Consider the following 22,656-nt stretch of genomic DNA (forward strand, 5'->3'; position numbering starts at 1 on the left):
TACACTAGACAGAGGTCAAATATTAATGCAGTTGAGTTTATCATTGTTTAAGCTTTAAGATGACCTATTTTAAAATCTTGTACATAGCATGGTTTTGGAATTATTGATGCAAATATGAACAAGCAATATTTGATGCTTAGAAGAGTCAGTAGGAGTTAACTGCAGATGCACCTGGAGGCATCAGTTGGATGTACTGAGTTAAGGCCTGAATGAAAAAAAAAAATCCAAACATGCCCAAGTGGAACATAAATGTGTAAGTATGAATATTTAGAGACCATAATAGCAACATACATATGAGTAAACTAAAAATTGAAAACTGATTTTTTTATTTATTGGGAGATAACTCATGCTCACCATTTGGTGAGAAGCTGTATTCCTCACTATGTTTTCTATTTTCTAGGTTGTACAGCTTCATAGATAAGAGTTTGATTTTGTATAGAAACCAGTTTTTGAAGCATCTCCCAGGCCATTTAACTTCAGAATAAGAATACACATTGCAGGGGTTGAGGGAGGTGTCCCCCATTCTAGTGGTGCAGGGAAGTTTGCTCCCCTGCAAAAATATCTGTAATAGCTAGTTTTGTTATAAGAGAATTTCATTTGTCTGTACCAGACATTACCTAGTAACTGTCTTTGCTTTATTGTGACACTCCACTATCTTTGTGTTTTGCCAGCCTTGATGCACAACTGATGTGCTGAGGAGGTATAATGATGCTGTTATACAAAGTAAGCTGCACAAGGTAATGTTTTATGTGAAATATTACCCCAACAGCATGTGCAAAAATGGAAAAAGGGGTTGGGGATGGATGTATTTAGTAATTGCTCTACTTACCAACATTTTCATTCATAATGTGACAGGTTGCTTTGTAAGGTGCGTTTATTGCTATGAACTGTAGTGGACTTGTTCTTAACTTCAGACTATAGTATTTAAGTGTTTTGTTTGGATTATAAAGTCTTGTACATATTATGTGAAGTAAAGTATTGACTGTTGGCCATTTTAACACTATTGATTTTGACAGTACTTACTAAAAGCAATTTTCAATTAGAAATACAGACCTGTAACCATTTGTTTGCAGTGTAGCATTCATTTTCCTAAAGCAGTATTGGACTTTTACTGGCTGCTATTCGAATTCTGACATTTTAAAGGCCAGCACTATTTGTTCTTGGAATAACAAAATGTGGTCCATGGACTGCTGCCACTACACATACTGTTTACTACTGGTCTGCTGCTATGGGAGCACCGCAGTTTTTTTATCTTATTGTCTTTTGAGAAATGTGTTTCTTTCCTTTTCTAGATGGAAAAAAGAAAGGGAAAAAAAAGGTAGTGTCCCACTGAACTCTTTAGCTTCACTCATGGCTACAGCTCTTATGCAGCCTCCTCCTTCCCTTAGGCTTCCATAAACAGAAAAAGGCAGTATAGATTTTTAAAGTAAAAACTTTTAACATTTCATTAAGGAAGCCAATTTGATTGTTGGATGTCTGTCCTTCTCTTCAAGGGACCCTGCACTGTTATTTTCAGACACTCCCTCACTGTTCCTGAACTGCTAGACATAGCATTCTAACTGCGTCTTATACAGCTCCTTTTTTATTTGTTAACCATCTAGAGAAAAAAGGTATAAGAGCAACATCAGAGGAAGAACGACCACCAGTTTTAAATTTCAGGAGATGGGCAAAGTTAAGTAATAATACTAATAGTTATTCCTGATGTTTCAGGAGATCCATCATTTTGCCTCTTGTTTTTAGTCTGTTCTTCATAATTATCTGTCAAACTGTTAAGGACTTACTGCACTAAATAATATCTGACATCTAAGTTTCATACTTAATGTACTTTAGAAAATACATGTACAGCAAAGCCTTTTATTCAAGCAAATGTCTTAAGTAAGAGTAATATCTAAAGTATGTTCCTGATTTGGGGTCTTTGCCACTCATTATTTTTGGGTATTGTCCCTGATTATTCTGGTAAAGGAGAAGAACTATGAAATGCTTGACTACCTCTATACTTCCACTATTTGCTGCAGAATGTTTCTACTGTCATTTTGTAAAAAAAAAATTCTGGCAAATGTGATGACAGCAATCAATGGTAGACATTTGATTTTCAGAAGTCATTTCATTTGGGAAATGCATGCTACTGCATTTTTTTTATTCTAGTAACTTTCTAAGAACAGTGTTTACATTTCTCCCTTTTTTGTTTTTTGTCCCTCATTATTTTTTGGCATAGTTCCTGATTCTTGTGCTAAGAGATTGAGGGCTATGCAATGCTTCAAACCCTCTCCACTGTCACTCTTTCTGCAAAAAAAAAATCTCTGTGCTACTGTTTCATAAAGTTTTTGGAAAGTATGGCCTTAGTCCTCCAAATATTTTTTGCTTTATCCCTGACTCTTCTGCTAAGAGGTTAAACATTATGGCAGTATTCAGTTATAAATCTCTGAGGTACAGTGTGTAGGATTTATATTAAATTGTTTTATGTTATTACAGTTTTATATTTTAGATGTGCACTGGCAACAAAGTAGCTATAATTGCTGGATAAGAGGGCTGTCTGCAAATGAAAATGACTAACTGTTCAGAGGCTGAGAGCTGAGAGAGTACTTTCCTTGTGTAAATTGTGAGCATTCAGAAGTAATGTATCATGATGGAATGGAAATAAAAGCAACTGGGGTTACATTACAGAGAGCTTGAGAAGCACTGCTTTTAGAGGAAATTATTCTAATTCTGATATTTTAGAGCTCATTGCTGTTTGTTATTGGCATCGTTCAATATGGGCTTTTAAACTCAAATTTTTAGATTCTGGAAATGCACAGCTTAATCAATCAAACAGAACCAAACAGATATGGATCAGTGTGGTTTTGTGAAAGGGAGGCAAACATTTGACAATATTACTAGAACAGTATTGATGCAGAGTGAAGCACAATATAAGAAAATATCACTATTGTTGCTGGGTCCTGATGCAGAGAAAGCAGTCAACAGAGTAAGCTAAGATTTTATGAGTAAAGCAATGGAAGCTTTGCATTCCCTGACAGTATAATAAGGTTAATTAGGAGGATATATGATGGATTGGAGGCAAAATTTAAAGTGGGGAGTATTTCTCTCCAGTAAGTGGTGTTTGAACAGAGGAACCAGGCAAGAATGTCCTCTTTCCCCTTTGCTATTTGCATTATATTTAGAGTCACTGGCAAAGAAAGTAAGGGACTCAGAAATTGTAGCATATAATTTTTATGGTAATTCGGAAAACTTGGCTTTATTTGCAGATGATATTATTTTGTACCCCATAAAACCAAACATGATGTCTCAGTGATTTGGAACAATTTTCCACAGTTTCAAGACTTTTTGGGATATAATTAATGAAGATAAAACAAAGGTTATAGCTGTAAACTGTGTTACCCACACAAGACTTGGCTCAGCAATACCCATATCTATGGGGACACAGAATAAGTGAATAAAAACAATAAAATGAAGTATGGGTTAGAAATCATTATGTTATGGCAGCTAAGGATATGTGAGAAAAGAACTAACCAAAAGATATTGCAATAACGGAGAAATTAGAAGCTCTGTTTTGTGGATAGAGATAGCAACATAGAATCATTGAAAATGTTTTTAGTACCTTTAGTTATATATACAGGTCAAGTATATTTTTATAAAAGAGATGAGAAGTTGTGAATAGTAAGGGAAGAGGGCAAGGGTCAAGTGGGATAACCTGATCCTTCCAACAGAACAAGGTAGTTTAGGATTACCTGACATGAAGGGATATTTTAGAGCTACACAAGCAAAAACCTATAATTCAAAGTGGAAAGGGACGATGATGAAGCAGGGTGGACATTCAATAAATAAGGAGAGACTCGGATTTTGGATGCAGATCTTTAAGGAGAATGACAGCCACACAGAATATTATATTCATAAAGTAGCAAAAAAGTATTCTAAGAATTAAGCCAGCATGAGAATGGAAAATTAGGGGTACAGAGAATAGGCAAGAGGTGGCTGGAATTTACTAGAGAAAACTGGCAAAGTTACCAAGGTATTGGGAGTAAATAACTAGAGAGGCAAATGTAACAGAATGGGAAGAGGCCAAGAATACATTTAGGCTACAGGCTAGAGACGGCTTTCCCTATTATGGATTGATATCAGAGTATAGGCAAAGAGAAAGGGATAGGGGAACCCTAAGTGCAAGACCTGCTCTGGTAGAGTTTTTAGCTGAATCTGAAACATAAGTTGCTGTTAAAAAGGCATAATTAGTAGGGCATGTAAAATTTTGCACAATAGCTATTGCAATCAATCAGAGGAAATTAGAAAATATTGGGAAGAGAGACTGGATAAGCAATTCACAAGGAAACAATGGGAGGACATATTTATGGTTCCCAAATATGCAGCAATGTCTGGAAGATTTAGGGTTTATGCTTGTAGTGTTTGCATGGGTATTGTTACACCCCCGTGCAGACAACAAAGAATTTTCTCTCAATTAGACTTCAAATGTTGAAGATATGATGGGGGAGAAAGAGATAACTGGGGAGAAATTGTTTCAGGAGTGTAATGAGTTGGCAGAGTTTAAAAATTCCCTATAGAGTACTCTATCAGAAATACTGGGTGAGCAAATGTGTGTAACTAAGGAAATTATTTTTTTTGAGCTAGGATACAGAATCTTAATTTCTTCAGCCAACACACAGACACCAGCTCCAAACAGATGAATACTTTATTAACAGGTTTAGTGCTTTCTTCCCCTGATAGGGACTTCCTCAGAACAACTGACAATGAGTTACCCAGCCCTTAAATATACATCACCCTGTAGTTAATAGAATAATCACATAATTACCTCAATTAAATAAAACCATCTTACAAACATTAAATACTTAAAACACATAATGTTGCACACAGTACATAAATACAAAATTACATTGCTATAAAATTCTCCATAGAATCTTAAAAGGTTAAAATACAGTACATTTACACAACCCTAACCCATTAAATGTTTTAACTTTAAAATACATGCTATATTAGTAGCTTCATTAATACCTGGATACTGAGTTGCATTCAACCTTAATTGCCACTTTAACTCACTCACTAATTATGAGATTATTCTATTAACTACAGGGTGATGTATATTTAAGGGCTGGGTAATTCACTGTCAGTTGTTCTGAGGAAGTCCCTATCAGGAAGAAAGCGCTAAACCTGTTAATAAAGTATTCATCTGTTTGGAGCCGGTGTCTGTGTGTTGGTTGAAGAAGTTATCAAGTTGGTATTACAGCATCTTAATTGCCTAGACATAGTAAGGTCTTGTTCAGTTTAATTCTGTTGGCTGCTAAAAAAGCAATTAGTAGAAAATGGAAATCAAAGTCTAAACTAACTGTACTTCAAGTAGTGAATATTGTAACAGAAATAAAAGAACTGGAAGTTGGACCTTTAGAGCAAATTACATGGAAAAAATGGAAATTGCAGGAACAATACATGGAGAATAATGTTTTGGAGGAGGAGTATGGTTTAAGAGAAGGCAGGAATTGAACAATTTATGTAATGCTGGATTGATTATAATTGTACAGAAGGATATACATGATGTAAAATGTTTGTAATTGTGAACATGTTACTATGGCTTGCTTTCTTTTGTATAACTATACGTTTGCCTGTGTCTTAGATGATAACTCAATAAAGGTATTAAGGAAGTAAAAAGGTACAAGGTGAAAATAAATAAATAAATAAAACAGAGCCAATAAAAAAATGCCTATATGTCAATCTATTGGCCAGAAGAACAACATATGAAAAGGTTATCGACATGCTCAAGTATTTCTTACCACACACAAAATTTGTGGTAATTGTTGAACTCATTGACTCACTTTTTAGTGCGGCACAATAGTTAAAGCACATGTGACTGAACACTCTCAGATTAACAGGTGTTTTAGCTTGCCCTGAAATTTTGCAATTGGTTTTAGTAGTATAAGAATAGGGAGGTTATTTATTACCAGTATGGGAGTAGTTTCTACAGAGGGAATTCTACAAATTCATGAGGATGATTCCCAAGTATACATCTGACAACCTGTGAACTGGTTCAATTCTCATCAAAGCTGGTTGAAGGTTTACTTGGCCACAATACATCCAATCGTGTGCGAAGACTGGAAGGGCTTCTTTCAACATATCATGTACTCATTTGCAAACTACACACTCATTATTCTGGAGCAACTGTAGGCCAGTCTCAACTCTTCCATTTGTAATTATTTTATTAGTTTTAAATCATTAAAAATACACATATGTGCAATCCTACTGGCTGTGTTTCATAGTTGCAACAGATAATGACAACACATTGTGCCCAAGACAAGCTTGCATGTAAACAATAAAATACTTTGGGAATTTGTGAAAATAACTAACATAAAGGGAGAAGTAAAGGTAGGAAGAAGGCAGCTTGAACAAATAGCAATATTTCATTAAAAATATTAGAAAAGTTTGAATATAAAAAACGAATGCTTGGTGTGCAGAAAAGATTATAATCCCATGGTGCTCCAAGGGTCTTCTACTTCCAGATCTCTTACTAGAGCCAGCTCCCATTTGGGATAGCAACCAATTAAATCCAAAGGGCATAACTGCACTCCGATTAGGGTAGGTTCATTGAGCACCTCTCAGTGATTTCTTTTAATCCTAGTTTGTCAAAACCCCACATTTATATTGTGTTTACACTTTGTGCTACTGTAGGTGGTGCAGGTATTGCTTACCCCCTGAAAAAATATTTATGCTCTTTTTATAATTTTTTTGAGTTGCACTTTTTGATATGCAAAAATCAGTAAATCATGAATTATTGTAGAAAAAGTTGATGGAACATGGGAAAAGTATAACAAAGTACGTTGATGACTTTTCATTTTCATCTTAAGTTCTAGATAACGCATCTAATACAATTTATATTGTCAGAGTACTGTAAACAGAGTTATGTTTGTTGCAGAAATGGGCAATTTTTGGAAGTAAATGGCTTGAGAGCTTACATTTGTCAAAATGGCTGCATTGACAAAGTTGCAGATCCAGAAATCTAAGGCCAAGTAGTGTTACATGACTTGTATTGTGTTGCAGAGTAACCTGATGTTTATATGTTTATACCACAGAAAGGAGGTTAATAGTGTTTACAACTGATTTTAGACAGAGAAAGCTCTAAGCAGATAGAGTGGAATACACACACACTCAGACAGAAAGTGTGTGTGTGTGTGTGTGTGTGTGTGTGTGTATTGGTATATACACATCTGAGTAAAACTAATCTAAAATACACACACTAAGCATGTTTTGGAAGGTGGAAGCAAGCCCCCTTCCTTTCTTAACACACTACTAATTAAACATGGCAACCTTGAACATAAACAGATTCAAATAAACATTAACATATTACCAATTCTCTGACCTTAGCAACCTTCAGAGAAAAGATAACTAAGAAGTATCTAAAAATGTTAGATATAAAAAAGTCATTAATGTTGTGACAATAAAAACATCAACGTTTTATGAACAACAAGTAATTCAAACATTGATTAATACAAGCATTCTGTTAAGCTTAAAGAAAAGAGGTTTAAGTTGGATTTGTGAAGCTATATTTATATCCAGTATTAATGCTGCAGTAAATACCCAGTGCCTCTTTGGAGACTGCAGTTCAGAAATAAAAAGTTTGAGATTTTTGTGAGTAAATGTTATTTATGAAATATTTATAAAGATATTTCTGAAATACTTACAAAGAATTTTAAGGTATTGTTTAAATCTGTCAGAAATTATGAGTTATGGTGTATTAAGACTTTAGCTTCTGTAATACAGTGATTGTTCTGGTTTCCTTTCTATAGCTTCACATCTTATAGCCAGTGGGCAAGCAGTTACTCAATACTGCAAATATAAATAAATGGAATGGGTATCCCTGCTTTGTTCCTGAATTTACTGGGAATTTACTTGAGGCACAATCATCTATTTTAACAGAAACACTTAAGCCTCTTAGTCAAACAAAAATTCTACAACATGTTGATGGAGATGCATACACCCTAGAATGCTATAGAAATAAGGTTAACAAGGGGAATAATTTATCAAAAGCCTTTTCAAAGTTAGGGCTTAAAAGAAGTAATTATCTTGTATGTGTTTTGATTTTCCCAAAAGACAATGTTCTTAATATTATTCTGCATTATGTGATATAGAATAATGCCATACTAATCATTTGAATTAATTTTGAAAGAAGGGGTTTGAGGACATCTGCTATAAGGGACATAAGTATATTAAGTCCACATTAGATGGTGCAGCGGGTCTGTATAAAATCAATAATTAAGAATGTTTATGCATTTTTAAGAGTAACGTGGTCATTGCCATGATCTAGCGCAGCATTTCTGAAATGGTGAGACCAGCCTTCCTGGGACTATCTCATCTTGTTTCAGAGAAGGACTAAGCAAAGCCTGAAAATGTTGTGGAATTAAAAACAATAACAATTTAGTATACTCTGACATCAAACTACCTACTGAACGATAATGAAACTGTGTATTTAACTATAAATCAGTAGTACAAATATCACATACTATGACAAATCCCGATTGTGTTTGTGAGTGTGTAGTGTGCAGTAGTCTGATTTCATGCAGTGCAGAATATACTTTTCCATATGGGGAAACTCAGCAGACTGATATCTACAGGATGCAAAATTACTTTTCTGAGGTCTGAGGGAGGCTGTCTGTAATGGTGTGTTTAAGATGGGGAATTCCAGTCCCACAGTTATGTTGCTTATGACCTAGTGAAAGAGACTGACAGACTCTACTGCCATCAGTTGTATTTTTATCGGATGAGTATAGGCCAGGATCCAGGACTTTTTTAGTTTTAAGTGTTTCTGACTTATCTGCAACCCTAGTATGGTGTACGGTCTGTTTAAAGATGGAGCTTGTTAAGAATATGTTTCTGAGTTTACACATTTAAGGAACTTTGCTTTATTATTAAATTAGGATGATTTGAAATGGAACTTAACTGTGAATGATGGGTGTGTGAATGCAATCTTTTTTTCCCTTTTAATTTTATTATCTACTTTGTTGGTATTATTATTGCAAATTCTCTGAATATGTTATACTTTCCATCGGTCTCTGATTTTGCCTCATATTTCTGCTATCCCTAATAAAATTTTGATTTTCCTATAAATCACTGAAGATTATAATCTGTCAATGATGACAGACAGAGTTTCATACTTCTTACTGTTCAGAAAATGCATACTGATGCAAAACCTATTTCTCTTATTAACATTTTAACGAAAAATAGTGCAATATTTAAAAATGGTGCCTTATTTTGGGTCTTTTATTCTCAAGCAAAGAACTTGAGAGCTATAAATGTAATGCTGGGGGGAGAGGTGTTGAAACAATTTTATATGCCTGTGGTAATACAGAATAATGGGGCTCTAACCTCTCTAAAGGAAAACCTTTTTTGATATTTATCATAGTTCTGAGAAGTTAGATAATAATGGTATATATTTTATGCTTTGATTTCTATAGGTAATGCCTGTAAACACAGATGAAGATACTACAGCCATTGCTTAATTTTAGTTATAACCTAAACTTTTATTTTTCTGTAAAGACATCAATTTAAGGAGCCCCACAGAATAACTAAGGAATTGCTGTTACTGATCCTCATCTTATATTATTATTGCATTCTATAATTTAGTATTAGAATCAGTGCTTGAATTCCTTCATCTTTGTAAAATAAGGTGTTGATCTGAAAACAATATGGAGTCAAGAAAATCTCTCCAGAGTTTTAATACAAACATATTATGCTCAAAATAACATTAAACGTATTTACAAAGAGTGCAGTACAGGAGGTTAAGCTTGAAGCATACTGTATGTCTGAGATGCTAAATGTTTTGTAGCATCTATGTTGCATATTCACATGTTGGCATGGGTAGCTGACAAACTCAAAAGAAATTTTAAACTTGTCATTAACAGAAGGATTTTAAAATGTTAAAGACCCCTGATATAGTAGTCATGAAAAAATGCAAAGATCCAAGCTGTCAAAAAAGGTAGGGGGCACTTATAATTTATTAATTCATTTTATTTTTACATGATGTTCACAATAGCCTTTGGGGAAGAAGTTTATCCTGTAGCATCTACCTGTAGGTGAAACTCTATGCTTGCAGGTTTGGATTATCCAGTGGGAAGCATGCTTAATGTCTGTTTATCTTTTGGCGTGCTAGATATACACCTGTTCTTTTAACAGTGTCAGTACATCGCAAGATACAGCCATTAGGTTGTCCAGTGTTGTGAAACATTCCATTAGAGCTAAATATATGTCTTCGCTTTATATTTCTGTTAAGCACTGCATTCCTGCCTCATCGTCAAAAAAAGATCCCCACCAAAAGAAAACTTGATGTAGCAGCCACTGTTGCAGGGAAATAAGATAATGTGTGTTCATAAAGTAACGTGCAGGATCAGGTCTTTTTATTTATTTTTGCTTTCCACAGCTTAACCATCTAGCTCTCTCTCAATGCCTTAATGATCTACACAATCCCCCCTCCCAATGAACATCTCACACATCACCCTATGGAGCAGGGGTTTCTCCCTTCCAGACGAATGTACATTGCTTACCACACTTACTACTGAACTCATGGGGCATGAGAGTTGAACACCATAACAAGGAGGGGTTTTACATTTTTGGTCCTGCAGTCCAGACTGCTCTTGCATATTAAACATTCAGTACATGTAGACAGACATTTTTGGCTTTTGCATAATCAGTGTTATCTTATAAAGTGTTGTTTACCTGCAGGCTCAGCCAGCTCACTTAGTGCTTAATAAGCTAGCCTTCTTGTGTCCACTATCATATGCTCCTAGAGAGGACAACTCTGTTCTCCCCACCTAAAATAAGAGAGCTGATCACCGGTGGCTTACTCATAACATACAGGCCAGCTAATTGATGCCAGGTCTGCAATATTCAAGCTAAGTCTGACAACAAGGTAAACACTCATCATGCGATTCTAATAAAATCTCTTAAAGTTCTAGTGTTATCATAGCCATATATTCATAACAATTACCATAATACTTAGAAAATGACCTGGAGAAGGAAACATTAAAAAAAAAAAAAAAAAAGTACAATTTCTTGTAAAGTTATCTTACCAAATTTAGATAGCCTTGATATCGTACATTATTATTGCAGTCTTTAATGGGAACCTTTATGTACAAGTGAGTCGTGTTCCTCTTTGCGTTGCATTGAGAATTTCCTAGAGTGGCATCCATAAGTGCGTCCTGTGGCAGCTTTTGCTGAAAACAGGAAAACAATTTACATGAAAATGTCATATTATTTTGACATTTCCAGTTGTATAATCAAACACAGTTGTTGAGCTTGGAAGATTACTGAAGATATTTTATCAAAATAAATATGCACATATGCTCTTTTTCTACCGGTGTTAATACACGTTATATGATTTTTTTAAATAGTATTCAGATCACACTACTATTTTCACTGAAGCTTTAACTCTCTTCTATGAAGTATTGTTCATCACCCAATATTCCCCACTAAAAATTATTACTGTATAACTGAGCTATAAGATGTGCTCCACAAACAGCCTAAGTTAACTGTAACAGACTGCAGCCCACATGTTATGGTCAGATTTAGGGCAATGACATGGAGTAAAGATGAGGAAATAAAACACTGTGCACACCTATTCTGATGTCAATTCATCTGGGATGAATATCCTGTTCTGCACATATGGACACAGACACACTTGCACATGCAGACTCATGTGTCTAAATGCACATTTAGGGATACAAAAATCAGTCATGCACACAGATGCTTATACACAACTGCACACACACACATACACACAGATGTGCGTGCACACACACACACACACACACACACACACACACACACACACACACACACACACACACAAACACACACAAGCACACACTGTACTTTAGAATCTGTATTCAGCTGCTGACAGGTGGGAATTAACTGCTGTTATTGGAGGAGATGTTATCCTACCTCAATGACCACCAATTACCGACCGGCTTCTGTCTTTTAACTCTTGGTGAAATAACAATAAGTAAACAAATTAAACCTCCAAACACGCATAGTACACTGCTGTGCCTTATAAGGGTTGGGAGGTTGGCATAATGGTTAAGGTGTTTACCTTACAAGCACAAGGTGTACAGTTTGATTCTCACATGGGGTAATCAGCTAGGCTTAAACTGGCCCACAATGGCAGTTAACCTAGTAGCAGTCTACGAACCAATAACTAGAAAGGAATGCCAATATTTTCTGCTTGCTTGATTTTAAAGCTGTGACAGTAACGAGTGTGTTGATTTGTGTACTGGATTAGGAGGGAGGTATTAGATTTGCAAATATTTAAATGCCTATTGTTTTAAAGTTGAACAACCTGAACACACACACAACTTTGTTTCAACAAATGGTATGCATCACTTTATGTAGACTGCAAGTGCATTTTATAAAAAGACTAGCAGCTTACAGTACGTAGTATCCGCCAATGTCCCTTCCAATTGATTCTAGTTTCAGTGATGTACACAGACTACCTTAACTATGTTGCTGCTGTTCTTTAAATAAGATAAAGGAAAACTGTTATTTTTCTTGTCATGTTGGTAACTTTCACTAAATGCAAGAGATATAGACTATACTCTGGTAATTAATGCTAAAGCAGAAAATGACAGTTGTCATATCTCAGCAAATTTCTGAGATATTATTACATTATGCCAAAGTCAAACTAATAACTCAAATCACATAAACTTTGCTTATATAGCACATATGAGCTGGGAGCCCAAACTCAAACATGTCCTTTATTATAAATAACATAACCAGTGCCTCAGCATATATATTCATGGTTGCACCTATCAAATAAAAAAAACAACTTATAGAAAGGCAATTAATTAATTACTACACTACCATAAACCTACAGACATAGGAGGTATGAGGGAAAAGTACTTTATAAAAAATGATGCTTAAACAAGAAACTTCCTTTTCAGTTCATAAATGTGTATTTATATAGCTATACATAAAAAAGTATAAATGTTGAAAAGTTCCATGATGTTACCTAGTTAAAACATATTGCTGCTGAGTTGATAATAGAAGGATTTTTATGCCATTATATGTTTTGGATACAGATCTGTCTACACATTTGCCTTATTAAACAAATTACATGAATACTTTAAAACATATGAAACACCTGTACTGTGACACATTGTGGAACACTGTCAACAAAATACTGACCATTAGAGGGAACTGAGAAACATCTGTATGCGAATACCCCAGAATTCTAATTATCTGGTTTTATGTCTGAATGGACCAACTGATCCACTAGGATGGGGGACTTTCAATATCCTGTATCCCAGGACTAAACTTACTATGTCGTCACTTTTTAATTTCTCCAGATGCCTAGGTTGTTTACATACTTAGGAGGAAGGAACCCCATTTCTAAGTCAGGCACAATTAAAGTTCATGAATACAGTATTGTTTCAATCTTTGATGTTAGCCAAGAGTGCTCTTCTCTACACTTGCAATGTGCCCAAAATTGCGTCCTAATGCAGTTCATAGGAAATGACATATTTTGGTAGCACATATAAATGTGACTATAAATTCTTTTTTTTTATCAGTCCTGTACTATTGGAGCTGTCTGAGCTTCTTTCTTCCATATTACTCTCATTTAAGAATATGCTAATGTGTGTTAAAATTTTGGATATACTCTCTAGGAATAAATATAAAAACAATTATAAAACAAGCATCATCTTGGATACGGTACTGAAATATAACACGACCATAAAAGTTGTCTCAATAGCTGAAATGCTCCATTGATGTCACTTTTGTTAGAGAGTAGATGAAATTCTGTCTAGAGTACCTCTGTTACCTAATCTTAGCCTTTTGACCTGAGCTATGATCGTAAATTTAATGTCTTCCATACAAAGTCTATGTGCTTTGAAACACTTACTATATGGATGGAATGATCCAGGTTCATAGGTTGGTACTAGGCTATTGGCCCTATGGCCTATACAAGCCTAGCCATAAAAATTCCCTGGCTATTTTTTCCCCCACAGTATTTATTTCCCTGGACCCCTGTCTAGCAGGGCAACTGATGTGATCCCCGGGGTGAATTTCCTATCTCCCATTCAATCATCAAGGTTCCTTTTGAAGAGGGCCAACGAGGCACTCTGCTTGACATATATGGGCAGTCTATTCCAGAATCTGGGGAGTCTCTAGGTCAGGAACCTATCCTTCCAGCATGTTTTGTTCATTGTGATGACAAGGTTTAGATCTCTGGAGCGTGTGTTACTGAGGGATTGGGATTTCTTTAAGTGTAGCATGTCCAACAACTCTGGGTTTGACATGGCATTGTATGTTAAGCAGAGATCGCCTCTGAGTAGACGATATGCAACAGAGTATAGGTGGAGTTTTTTTAGACGGTCATCATAGGGCATCTGCTTTAGGCCTGTGATTCTTTTAAGTGAGGTATTTCTGCGGCCTTTCCAGTTGTTGCAGATGTCTTGAGAGGAGCATTCCAAACAGGGTGTTGTATTCCATAATGATTCTAATGAGGGATGAGTACAGTGGGACAATGACCTCCTTTTTTCTGGATGAAAAGCCCTTAGTGATGAGGTGTGCCACATAGAAGGATTTCCTGACTGTTGTGGCAATGTGGATATCGAAGGTGAGACCCACTGTCCACCTGTGTCCCTAAGTCTCTTATCACACTTTCGGTGTTTACTGTACTGCCACTTATGTGGTAATTCATGAGTACATGTTTTTTCCTAAAGGAGATAAGTATACATTTCTTGGCATTGAGCTTGAGCCCATGGCTCTGGCACCAAGCATCTGTTGCTGTAAGGCCCTTTTGTAGAATATCCACATCATTTGGGGATTCAGTAATGGCTCCCAGTTTGCAGTCATCTGCAAACTTTGTTAGCCAGAGTCCCTTAGTGTTGGCCTGTACTTCAGAGAAGTAGATAAACAAGAGCGTTCCCAGGACTGAACCCTGAGGTACTCCACTTGTCACTTGTCTGGAGCTGGATTTGGAGTGGGCTACTTTTACAGTGTGGGTTCTGTCAGTAAGCCAGTTGGCAACCCATCGAGTGCTGTAGGGATTAATGCCCAGCTTAGTAAGTTTATCTGTGATTCCAGAGTGGAGGATGGTGTCGAAGGCCTTAGCGAGGTCCATATAGGCTGTTTGGACCACCTTACCCTTGTCCACGGCTCTGGAGACTGATTCAAAGAAGTCAGTCCAGTTCAGGAGACAAGATCAGCCCTTCACAAACCCAAACTGCTTGGGGTCCAGTCTTTGAAGGTTGCCAATGTCTTTGTTTATAAGTTCCATGATAATACGTTCCATGGCCTTGCAGATCAGGCTTGTCAGACTGATGGGGCGGTAGTTCCTGTGATCTAAGGTGGATCCCCCCTTGTGGAGTGGGATAACTGCAGCTGTGCGCTACTCAGCGGGCACAAAGCCTGAGGTGAGGCTATGATTAAACATGACACTTAGGTGAGGTGCCAGTTCATTTTGTAGTTCATGTAGTACACAGCCTGGGATGTCATCTGGTCCCATGGATGCTGTATTCTTAGCTTTGGAGAGTGCGTTTTTTACCTGTGTGGCCGTTATTACCAGAATTTGTCAATCTTTCGGTATTGAAATGGGCCTTTTAGGGGGTGAGAGGGGAGTGAAGTTTGCACTGAATCGATCTGCCAGGATATTGGCAATATCCTTGGGATCAGTATATTTAATGCCATTCTGTTGTAGCTCAGAGCAGATCTGAGCATTGCCATTTAGATTCTTGACATAGCTATAGATTGCCTTGTGGCTGTCTTTGGAATCTTTGGCAATTTTATTTTCATAACTAACTTTGGAGAATTTTATGAGGGATCTCAGCTTCTTACTGAGGCTGGTAAGGGAGTTTTTTGCATCCTGGGATTTTCCTCTTTTCTGCAACAGTTTCTTCCTTTTGTTGTAAAGTTTGTTTATGGCAAAGGACCACCAGATTGGCTTCCTTTTTTTGGAGGAGAGTGTCTTGGTTCTATTGGGATGGCACGATTCATGCACGAGTGAATGTGCTTGTACAGTGCCTTAGTGTAGGATTCAGCAGTCAAACCTTCAGTTCCTGTCTGCATGGGTGCCATGAAGTTGTCTCTGGAGAAGTTTTTTATGGAGGTTTCCTTACTGGGGGGTGGGGGTGGGATGTGGATGTCAAGGGTGATTAGCTTATGGTCAGACCTGACCAACGAGGGGGGTGACCATAGGTATGGAGCATCGATTTCCCATGTTGGTAATGAACAGGTCTAGAATATTGGAGCCCCTGGTTGTACAAAGGATTAGTTGAGCCAGGGCATTGGAATTTATGAATTCCAAGAACCGTTGGGCAAAGGTGTTGACACATGAGTAGTTTTCCCAGTTAATGGCAGGGTAGTTTAAATCACCCAGTATTAGGGTGTTTGGTTGTATCTTAATATTTTCCAGTCTGTTTAGAAAGATGTAGTGAGAATCTTGGGGCATGGTGGGGGAGCTGTAGCAAGCTACAATTTGGACTGCAGTCTTAGCAAGTATTAGTTGCACCTGGAGAATTTCAGACACATTGTGTTGGGCAACTAGCCTGGTGTTGTGAATATCCTTGGTGAATATGGACACTCCTCCAACTTTAGTGTTTCAGTCCTGGTTTGGTGGCCGAAAATTGTTGTAAAAGTTGTAGCCTGGTATTGCAGGGGTGCTCTCTGGAGCCTTGAACCAGTTCTCAGTTACTGCACAGATATCAATGTTCTCCATTTTTAGGAGTGCCTCAAGGGAGTGCATTTTGAGGTTTAGACTTCTAGCATTGAATAGCATTAACTTCAGATTTTGCATGCTTGTACCTGTTATGGTGGTGGTTTTGTCCTTTGAACTTTGCCTAAAAAAGGCACTATAGGGGTGGTAAGAGCCTTAGCCAGTAACCTGAATCATAGGAGCGACAGGTGCAGACCATCTCTGGCAAAGCATCATGGTCTATCGATCATGTCCCAGGCAGACAGATACTGGATCCCCTTTGAATGACTTCAGAAGCTTAACGAATTGTGGAAGTCAATCATTTTGTCCTTATACTATGGTTTCATTCTGGGCGAAGGCAGGATGCTACTCAGGGCTAGGGTCATGCCTGTCTGGGCCACATGATCCAAGAGCTTTTCCATGTCTCTTTTCATGTAGTCCAGGGAGGTAGGTCTCAAGTCATTCACTCCAACCTGGACAATGACAGTCATATTTGTACTTGTTGTGGAGTGACTTGAGTGCATGCATTATGTGGCGGATCCTGGCACCCGACAGGCAGCTGACTGTAATTTTCTCCTTGTTCAGCCTGGTGAGTGGGACATCAGTGTGCCTGACTATAGAGTCACCTATGACTAAAGTGTTGGGTATGTTGTCTTGCCTTAGTGGCTGTTGTTGGGTGGCACACTGGTATGAGCTATGTGACACTTTGGTTGTGATTGGTGTTTGCGTTTTAGCTTCAGTGGTCCTTGTTGCTTGGGCAGGTTAATGTTAAGGGCCTCCACATATGTGGGTTTAGTGTTGCTATGTGTGGGTGTTGGTGGTGTGGGTTTAGAAGGGCTATGTGTTGCTTGAGGTGTAGTACAGGTGTTAACCCTCTCCTTTTGACTGTCTAGCACAATCTTGGGTGAACAGAGCTTTGCTTCCAGTTTGGCTATGTAAGTGTATCGCTCACAGGTTGTAGTGTTGGGTGATAGGAGGAGAGGGTTGTCTGTGTACATGAAGCAATTGCTGCATTGCCCCAGTATGCCCAGATTCACCAGGTGGACAGGAGAAATCACAGGAAGCTGACTCTTTGACATGCCTGGTTTGATATATATATGTATATTTTTTTGTAAAGTACAAGAGCTGTTTTCCCTTACCTTAGCAAGGTTGTTGTTGTTGTGTCTTTTGGCTTTTCCCGGTTAGGGGTCGCCACAGCGGAACTCCGGTCCGCTAATGATTGGCAGTAGATTTTTATGTGCCAAGTTGGCGGCCCTGACGCACAACCTTCAATGAAGGTACACCCATTCACGCATGTCTCCACACAGAAGATGCTCTTGCTGAGAATCGAACAGGACAACATCTTACCGTGAGGCGACAACGCTACCGCAGCACCACCACCACAGTTTACTTTGCAATTATAGGCTGTTTAGTGCCTATTTATCCTTATGAACAAGGAGAGTTGAGTGGTTGTGTCAGTTCAAGGCTTCCTATTGCTTTTCAGCAGGTTTTAAAGCAAGTGCTAATCACAGGGATGCTTAAAGTTAAGATGAAAAAAATGGTTTATCCTAAACACTGCAGTGTGCACTACAGGAGTTAGATGTGAAAGTAGGTAACTTAAGTTTTACCTGTCTAAAAAGTTATGTTTTACTGGAGAGTCACTATTTTTAAAACAGCAAAATAGATTGAGAGGGGGTGGTCACTTTTGTATTCTGGTGCTATGGAATGCAGTGGGATGGCCAATAAATTTAAATAGTTGAAGGGGAGTGATTTCACAAAATGATAATTTTGTGCTTACTCACACAAGCCACTAAAAACAGAGAGGAAATGAGATATATGGTCAAATTAACATAAGGGGAAGGCAATTAGAAAGACAGTGGTGTTTAAGAACACTACAGTAACCAGGTGGGAGGGTGGAGAAAAAAGAATTCTGCCTGACTTACAAGAGACAGAGCTGTGGTCTCTCTTCAAGTTTTAATATGCAGTTAAAAGCAGAATACAAGTAAAACACAAGGTAAATAAAAGAAATCACAGTATTCAAAATAGAAAAAGGCAATAAAGTAATAAAACAAATAAAAAGCAAACTAACCTTTTCCTCACAGCAAAGTGTAGCAGAGTCTGGGTGAGCCTTTCTAGTAAAGCTCTGAAATGTTTTATTTTACCCCTTAAATAGAAGGTTTAGTTCCTAGCTCCACCCCCTCAGTTCACAGATGATTAATCTTAACTGACCTGTTCTATTGATCTGTACTAATTTCTGCCGGACTCACAAGAGACAGAGCTGTGGTCTCTCTTCAAGTTTTAATATGCAGTTAAAAGCAGAATATAAGTAAAACTCAAAAAAGGCAATAAAGTAATACAACAAATAAAAAGCAAACTAACCTTTCCCTCACAGCAAAGTGTAGCAGAGTTTGGGTGAGCCTTTCTAGTAAAGCTCTGAGGATAAGCACTTTTTTACTATTAAAATCTATCGGCAGATGTAGTCTTTCTGTATAAAGTATTGTAAAGTTGCTTACATTTAATATATAAATATCTAAATCATCAATTTGACTGTGATCTAAATGATAGGTAAAAGAAATCTGAATCATTCTAACTGATTGTTAAAAACATTCCAAATTCTAAAGAACTGCTTTTAACAGTAAAACAGATAATCTATGTAGTATTTATTAAATAAAACATCTTGAAAACAATCTAAATAAACATTCATTCCTCCAGTCAACATAAGCTTTTAACCAGAGATTTTAATTTATTTGTAATAAAAGTTATGCTTAATTTAGGCTTCACATGTTTGTGTGCAAAGTGATTATCACTCTTTGGAATCAGTGATGGAATCATGTTTTGGATATAGAAATGTTTTTTTTTACCAACAGCTGACTGAACATAAATGTGTAATACATTCACAGAACTGATTCAAAGACAACCATAAAGGCTATGATGTATTATGGTAAAATTAAAATTAGGAAATCAAAATATGTAAAAGTAAATAAAGCAAACAGAAAAACAGCAATACCTAGCCATGCTACATTTTTTGAATTAATAATTAATCTGCTCTGCATTGAACTAATACTTCAGAGGACTCAACATTTACAATAAAGCCATAAAATGAATGAATAAATAAAAAAATTACATTAAATACATTAAAAAAAATTTAGGATTTGTTGGATATTAATAAGATGGATGAAGAAGATACAGTCTGGCATCAACCTAACAATGGCAAAATACCTAATGAAAATTAAACTCCACCTTACATGGAGAACAAGATCAAGGTAACTTTAAAGCAATATAATTAAAAATGTCATAAAATATAAATTATTACCTTCTCTTATGGACAGCCACCACTGTGACTTGCAGAAAATCCCTTGACTATGCTGTAGGCAACTTGAGTTCAATTCGCAGGGCATGTGCCTGAAGATTTTTCAGGGAGGGAGGTGGTTGTAGCTCACCACAAGTGTGAGACCTAGCAGAAGCTCTCAGTGCCACCTGGTGGATTTCAAGCCTGCCAATCTAATGCTGTCATGGTGTGCAGCTGAGGAGAATCTGGCATGTATAGCCTTACTTCTCTGAAGAGAGTGATGACAGAACTTTGAGGAGCCATCAGGAGGGGTAGATCCAGTAAGAAGACAGTAGCACCCCTCCGAGGGACCACTAAGCTTTTCCTATTGCATATCACCAGTGCACCGGTTTGATTTTAATGTAAAGTAGGCAGTTTATTTTTCAAGGGTAGCAAGCAATGAATTTATAGATGAAGCACTGAAATGCAAAGTTATTTGCCAGCAGCAACCTCTTCATTAGTTACAGTTCTCTTTAATATGAGAAATAACTTCCAAAAAACCAAGGCAAATAAGATAAAAGATAATCCACAGACAGGAAGAACCGAACCAAAAAGCACAAAGTGCAGCTTTATTGAACAACAAACAGGTCAATAAATCAAGCGCTTTCGCCAGGCAAATACCTGGCTTTCTCAAGATAAAAAGTAGTGTGACTGAAAAGTTTAAATACTTAAGCATCTGATCACATGGTACTTAATTAGTTCAACAAACATCCACTTAAGAAGGCAGTTAATTAGTAACTGAACTCAGTGAGTGCAAAGTATGCATATGAAAATGCAGAATAAAAGTTCAAATAGTGAAAACACTAAAAAATCATTTAAAAATCATTTAAAAATCATTTAAAAATGATGTACAAATGTGTGCATAAAAAAATAACAAATATGTAAGATAAAAGACATTTACTAATTTAATAATCTCCAATCCCCCTCTACACCCCTCTCTTAAGGTTTTTGAGGAGGTGGTGGAAATGGATTTAAGAAAGCAGTGTTTTAGCAGAACACATTCTCCATCTAATAATTTGGACTCTAAGTCACAGCATTTAATCAAGTCCCTTATTCAGGACGGTGTTAGGGTGATGAAACCCGACAAGGGAGGGGGGGTGGTCCTGATGTATAATTTTGCATATGACACCTACCTCCACAACATGTTGCAGGATCCTGAGCAGTATGAATTGATTTCTAGGAACGAGTTAAATTTAGCCTATTCCAAGATCAATTTTTTGTTATCGGACCACCTATTACAGGGAGTTATTAACAAAAGGTTATATAACTATTTACACGTCAATAAACCTAGGACCCCAGTAATTTTTGGAATACCCAAAACCCATAAAGGTTTAGACCGCATGAGATTTAGACCTATTGTCTCGGGGGCTGGAGGTATCACTGAACCGTTGAGCAAGTTTATTGACCACATTACAAAGAAATTCTCTTCTACGCTACAGCATGTATGCAAGGATTCTTGGGATTTTCTCAAGGGTTTAGAAATTAGGTTATTTCATCCTGATTTACATATGACAACCATTGATATTGTAGAATTGTTCCCCAGCATCCCACACTCTATTGGATTAGAGTGGTTCAATAAAGTTTTGGCCTCTGAATCCGGCCTTAGTTCCAACACAATCAGCTTAATTGTTGAGTTTATGGAAATTGTTCTCGATAATAATTTTTTTTTTCAATGGAGAACTGTTTAAACAGAAAAAGGGGGTTGCGATGGGCGCTGCATGTGCCTCATTATACGCCAACATAGTTTTGCATTACTGGGAGAACAATTTTATATTTTCCACACATTGGGTACAATACATAGTCCATTATAAGCGATACCTTGATGACATCTGCCTATTGTGGAAAGGAACCCTGAGCAACTTTCTTGAGTTCATGAGTTATATTAATTCTACCACACACTTTCTATCTTTCACTTATAATGTTAGTAAGGATGTACTGAACTGCCTGGATATATCAATACAGAAGGACTACTGTAATCACACCTTTAAATCCAAGGTATTTAGGAAAGCCACCTTTTCTAATTCATACCTTCATTTTGACAGTGGTCACCCATTTCACCAGAAGAAGGGCTTGGTTAAGGGGCAATTCATTCGTGCATCTAAGATGTCTAGCACTGATGAATATTTTCTTGAAGAAGTTGAGTTTTTAAAAAAACTTTTTTTAGAAAGAGGTTACCCTGCCTCCTTGCTTAACAACATGGCCCAAGAAGTGACAGATAATAGACAAACCAAGTATTTTCCACTGTTAGGTAGTGGCTTTCAGCAAGTTGAGCAGTTTGAGAATTTGGAATACTTTAACTTGCATAATAGGTTTATTCACACATTTTCACAGGATTCCCAACTGGTGGAACACACAGTGCTTAAACACTGGCCACTTTTGACGCTACACGATGACTTTAAAGGGATAATCCAGGAACGTCCCAAATTTGTGACTAGAAGGGATATTAACCTAAAAGGGTTATTTGAAAGAAAGCATCTATCAGATTCAAGGCATTGTTCCCCTAAACTTGGTAACCATAAATGTGGGGCATGCAAGCAGTGTTCCTTTATCATGAATGATAGTTCTTTTTATCTTCCATCTAGCAAATTTAGATTTGACGCTGACCGATATTACAACTGCGGAGCAAAAGGGGTGGTGTATTTAGGATTATGCACAGAATGTTGTAGTTTCTACATAG

At 37.0% G+C, this 22,656-nt stretch overlaps 2 protein-coding genes across 6 annotated transcripts in view; one reads left to right on the plus strand and one right to left on the minus strand.

Annotated features, from left to right (window-relative positions):
* Positions 1 to 22,656, plus strand: part of LOC122817037 (transient receptor potential cation channel subfamily C member 4 associated protein) — a gene marked incomplete in the record, with an annotated part of 2,826,501 nt that overhangs the window by 824,033 nt on the left and 1,979,812 nt on the right.
* ENG (endoglin) overlaps positions 1 to 22,656 on the minus strand; it is a 730,651-nt gene that overhangs the window by 192,309 nt on the left and 515,686 nt on the right. For all 5 annotated transcript variants that reach the window (XM_044090171.1, XM_044090170.1, XM_044090172.1 and 2 more), the window contains exon 10: positions 11,055 to 11,198. In XM_044090171.1, the coding sequence (XP_043946106.1) occupies positions 11,055 to 11,198 (144 nt within the window). The remainder of the gene's footprint in view (positions 1 to 11,054; positions 11,199 to 22,656) is intronic.

Source organism: Protopterus annectens, chromosome 12.part0 (assembly GCF_019279795.1).
Source record: "Protopterus annectens isolate FY-2018-M chromosome 12.part0, PAN1.0, whole genome shotgun sequence".
NCBI classification, from domain to species: Eukaryota; Metazoa; Chordata; order Ceratodontiformes; family Protopteridae; genus Protopterus; species Protopterus annectens.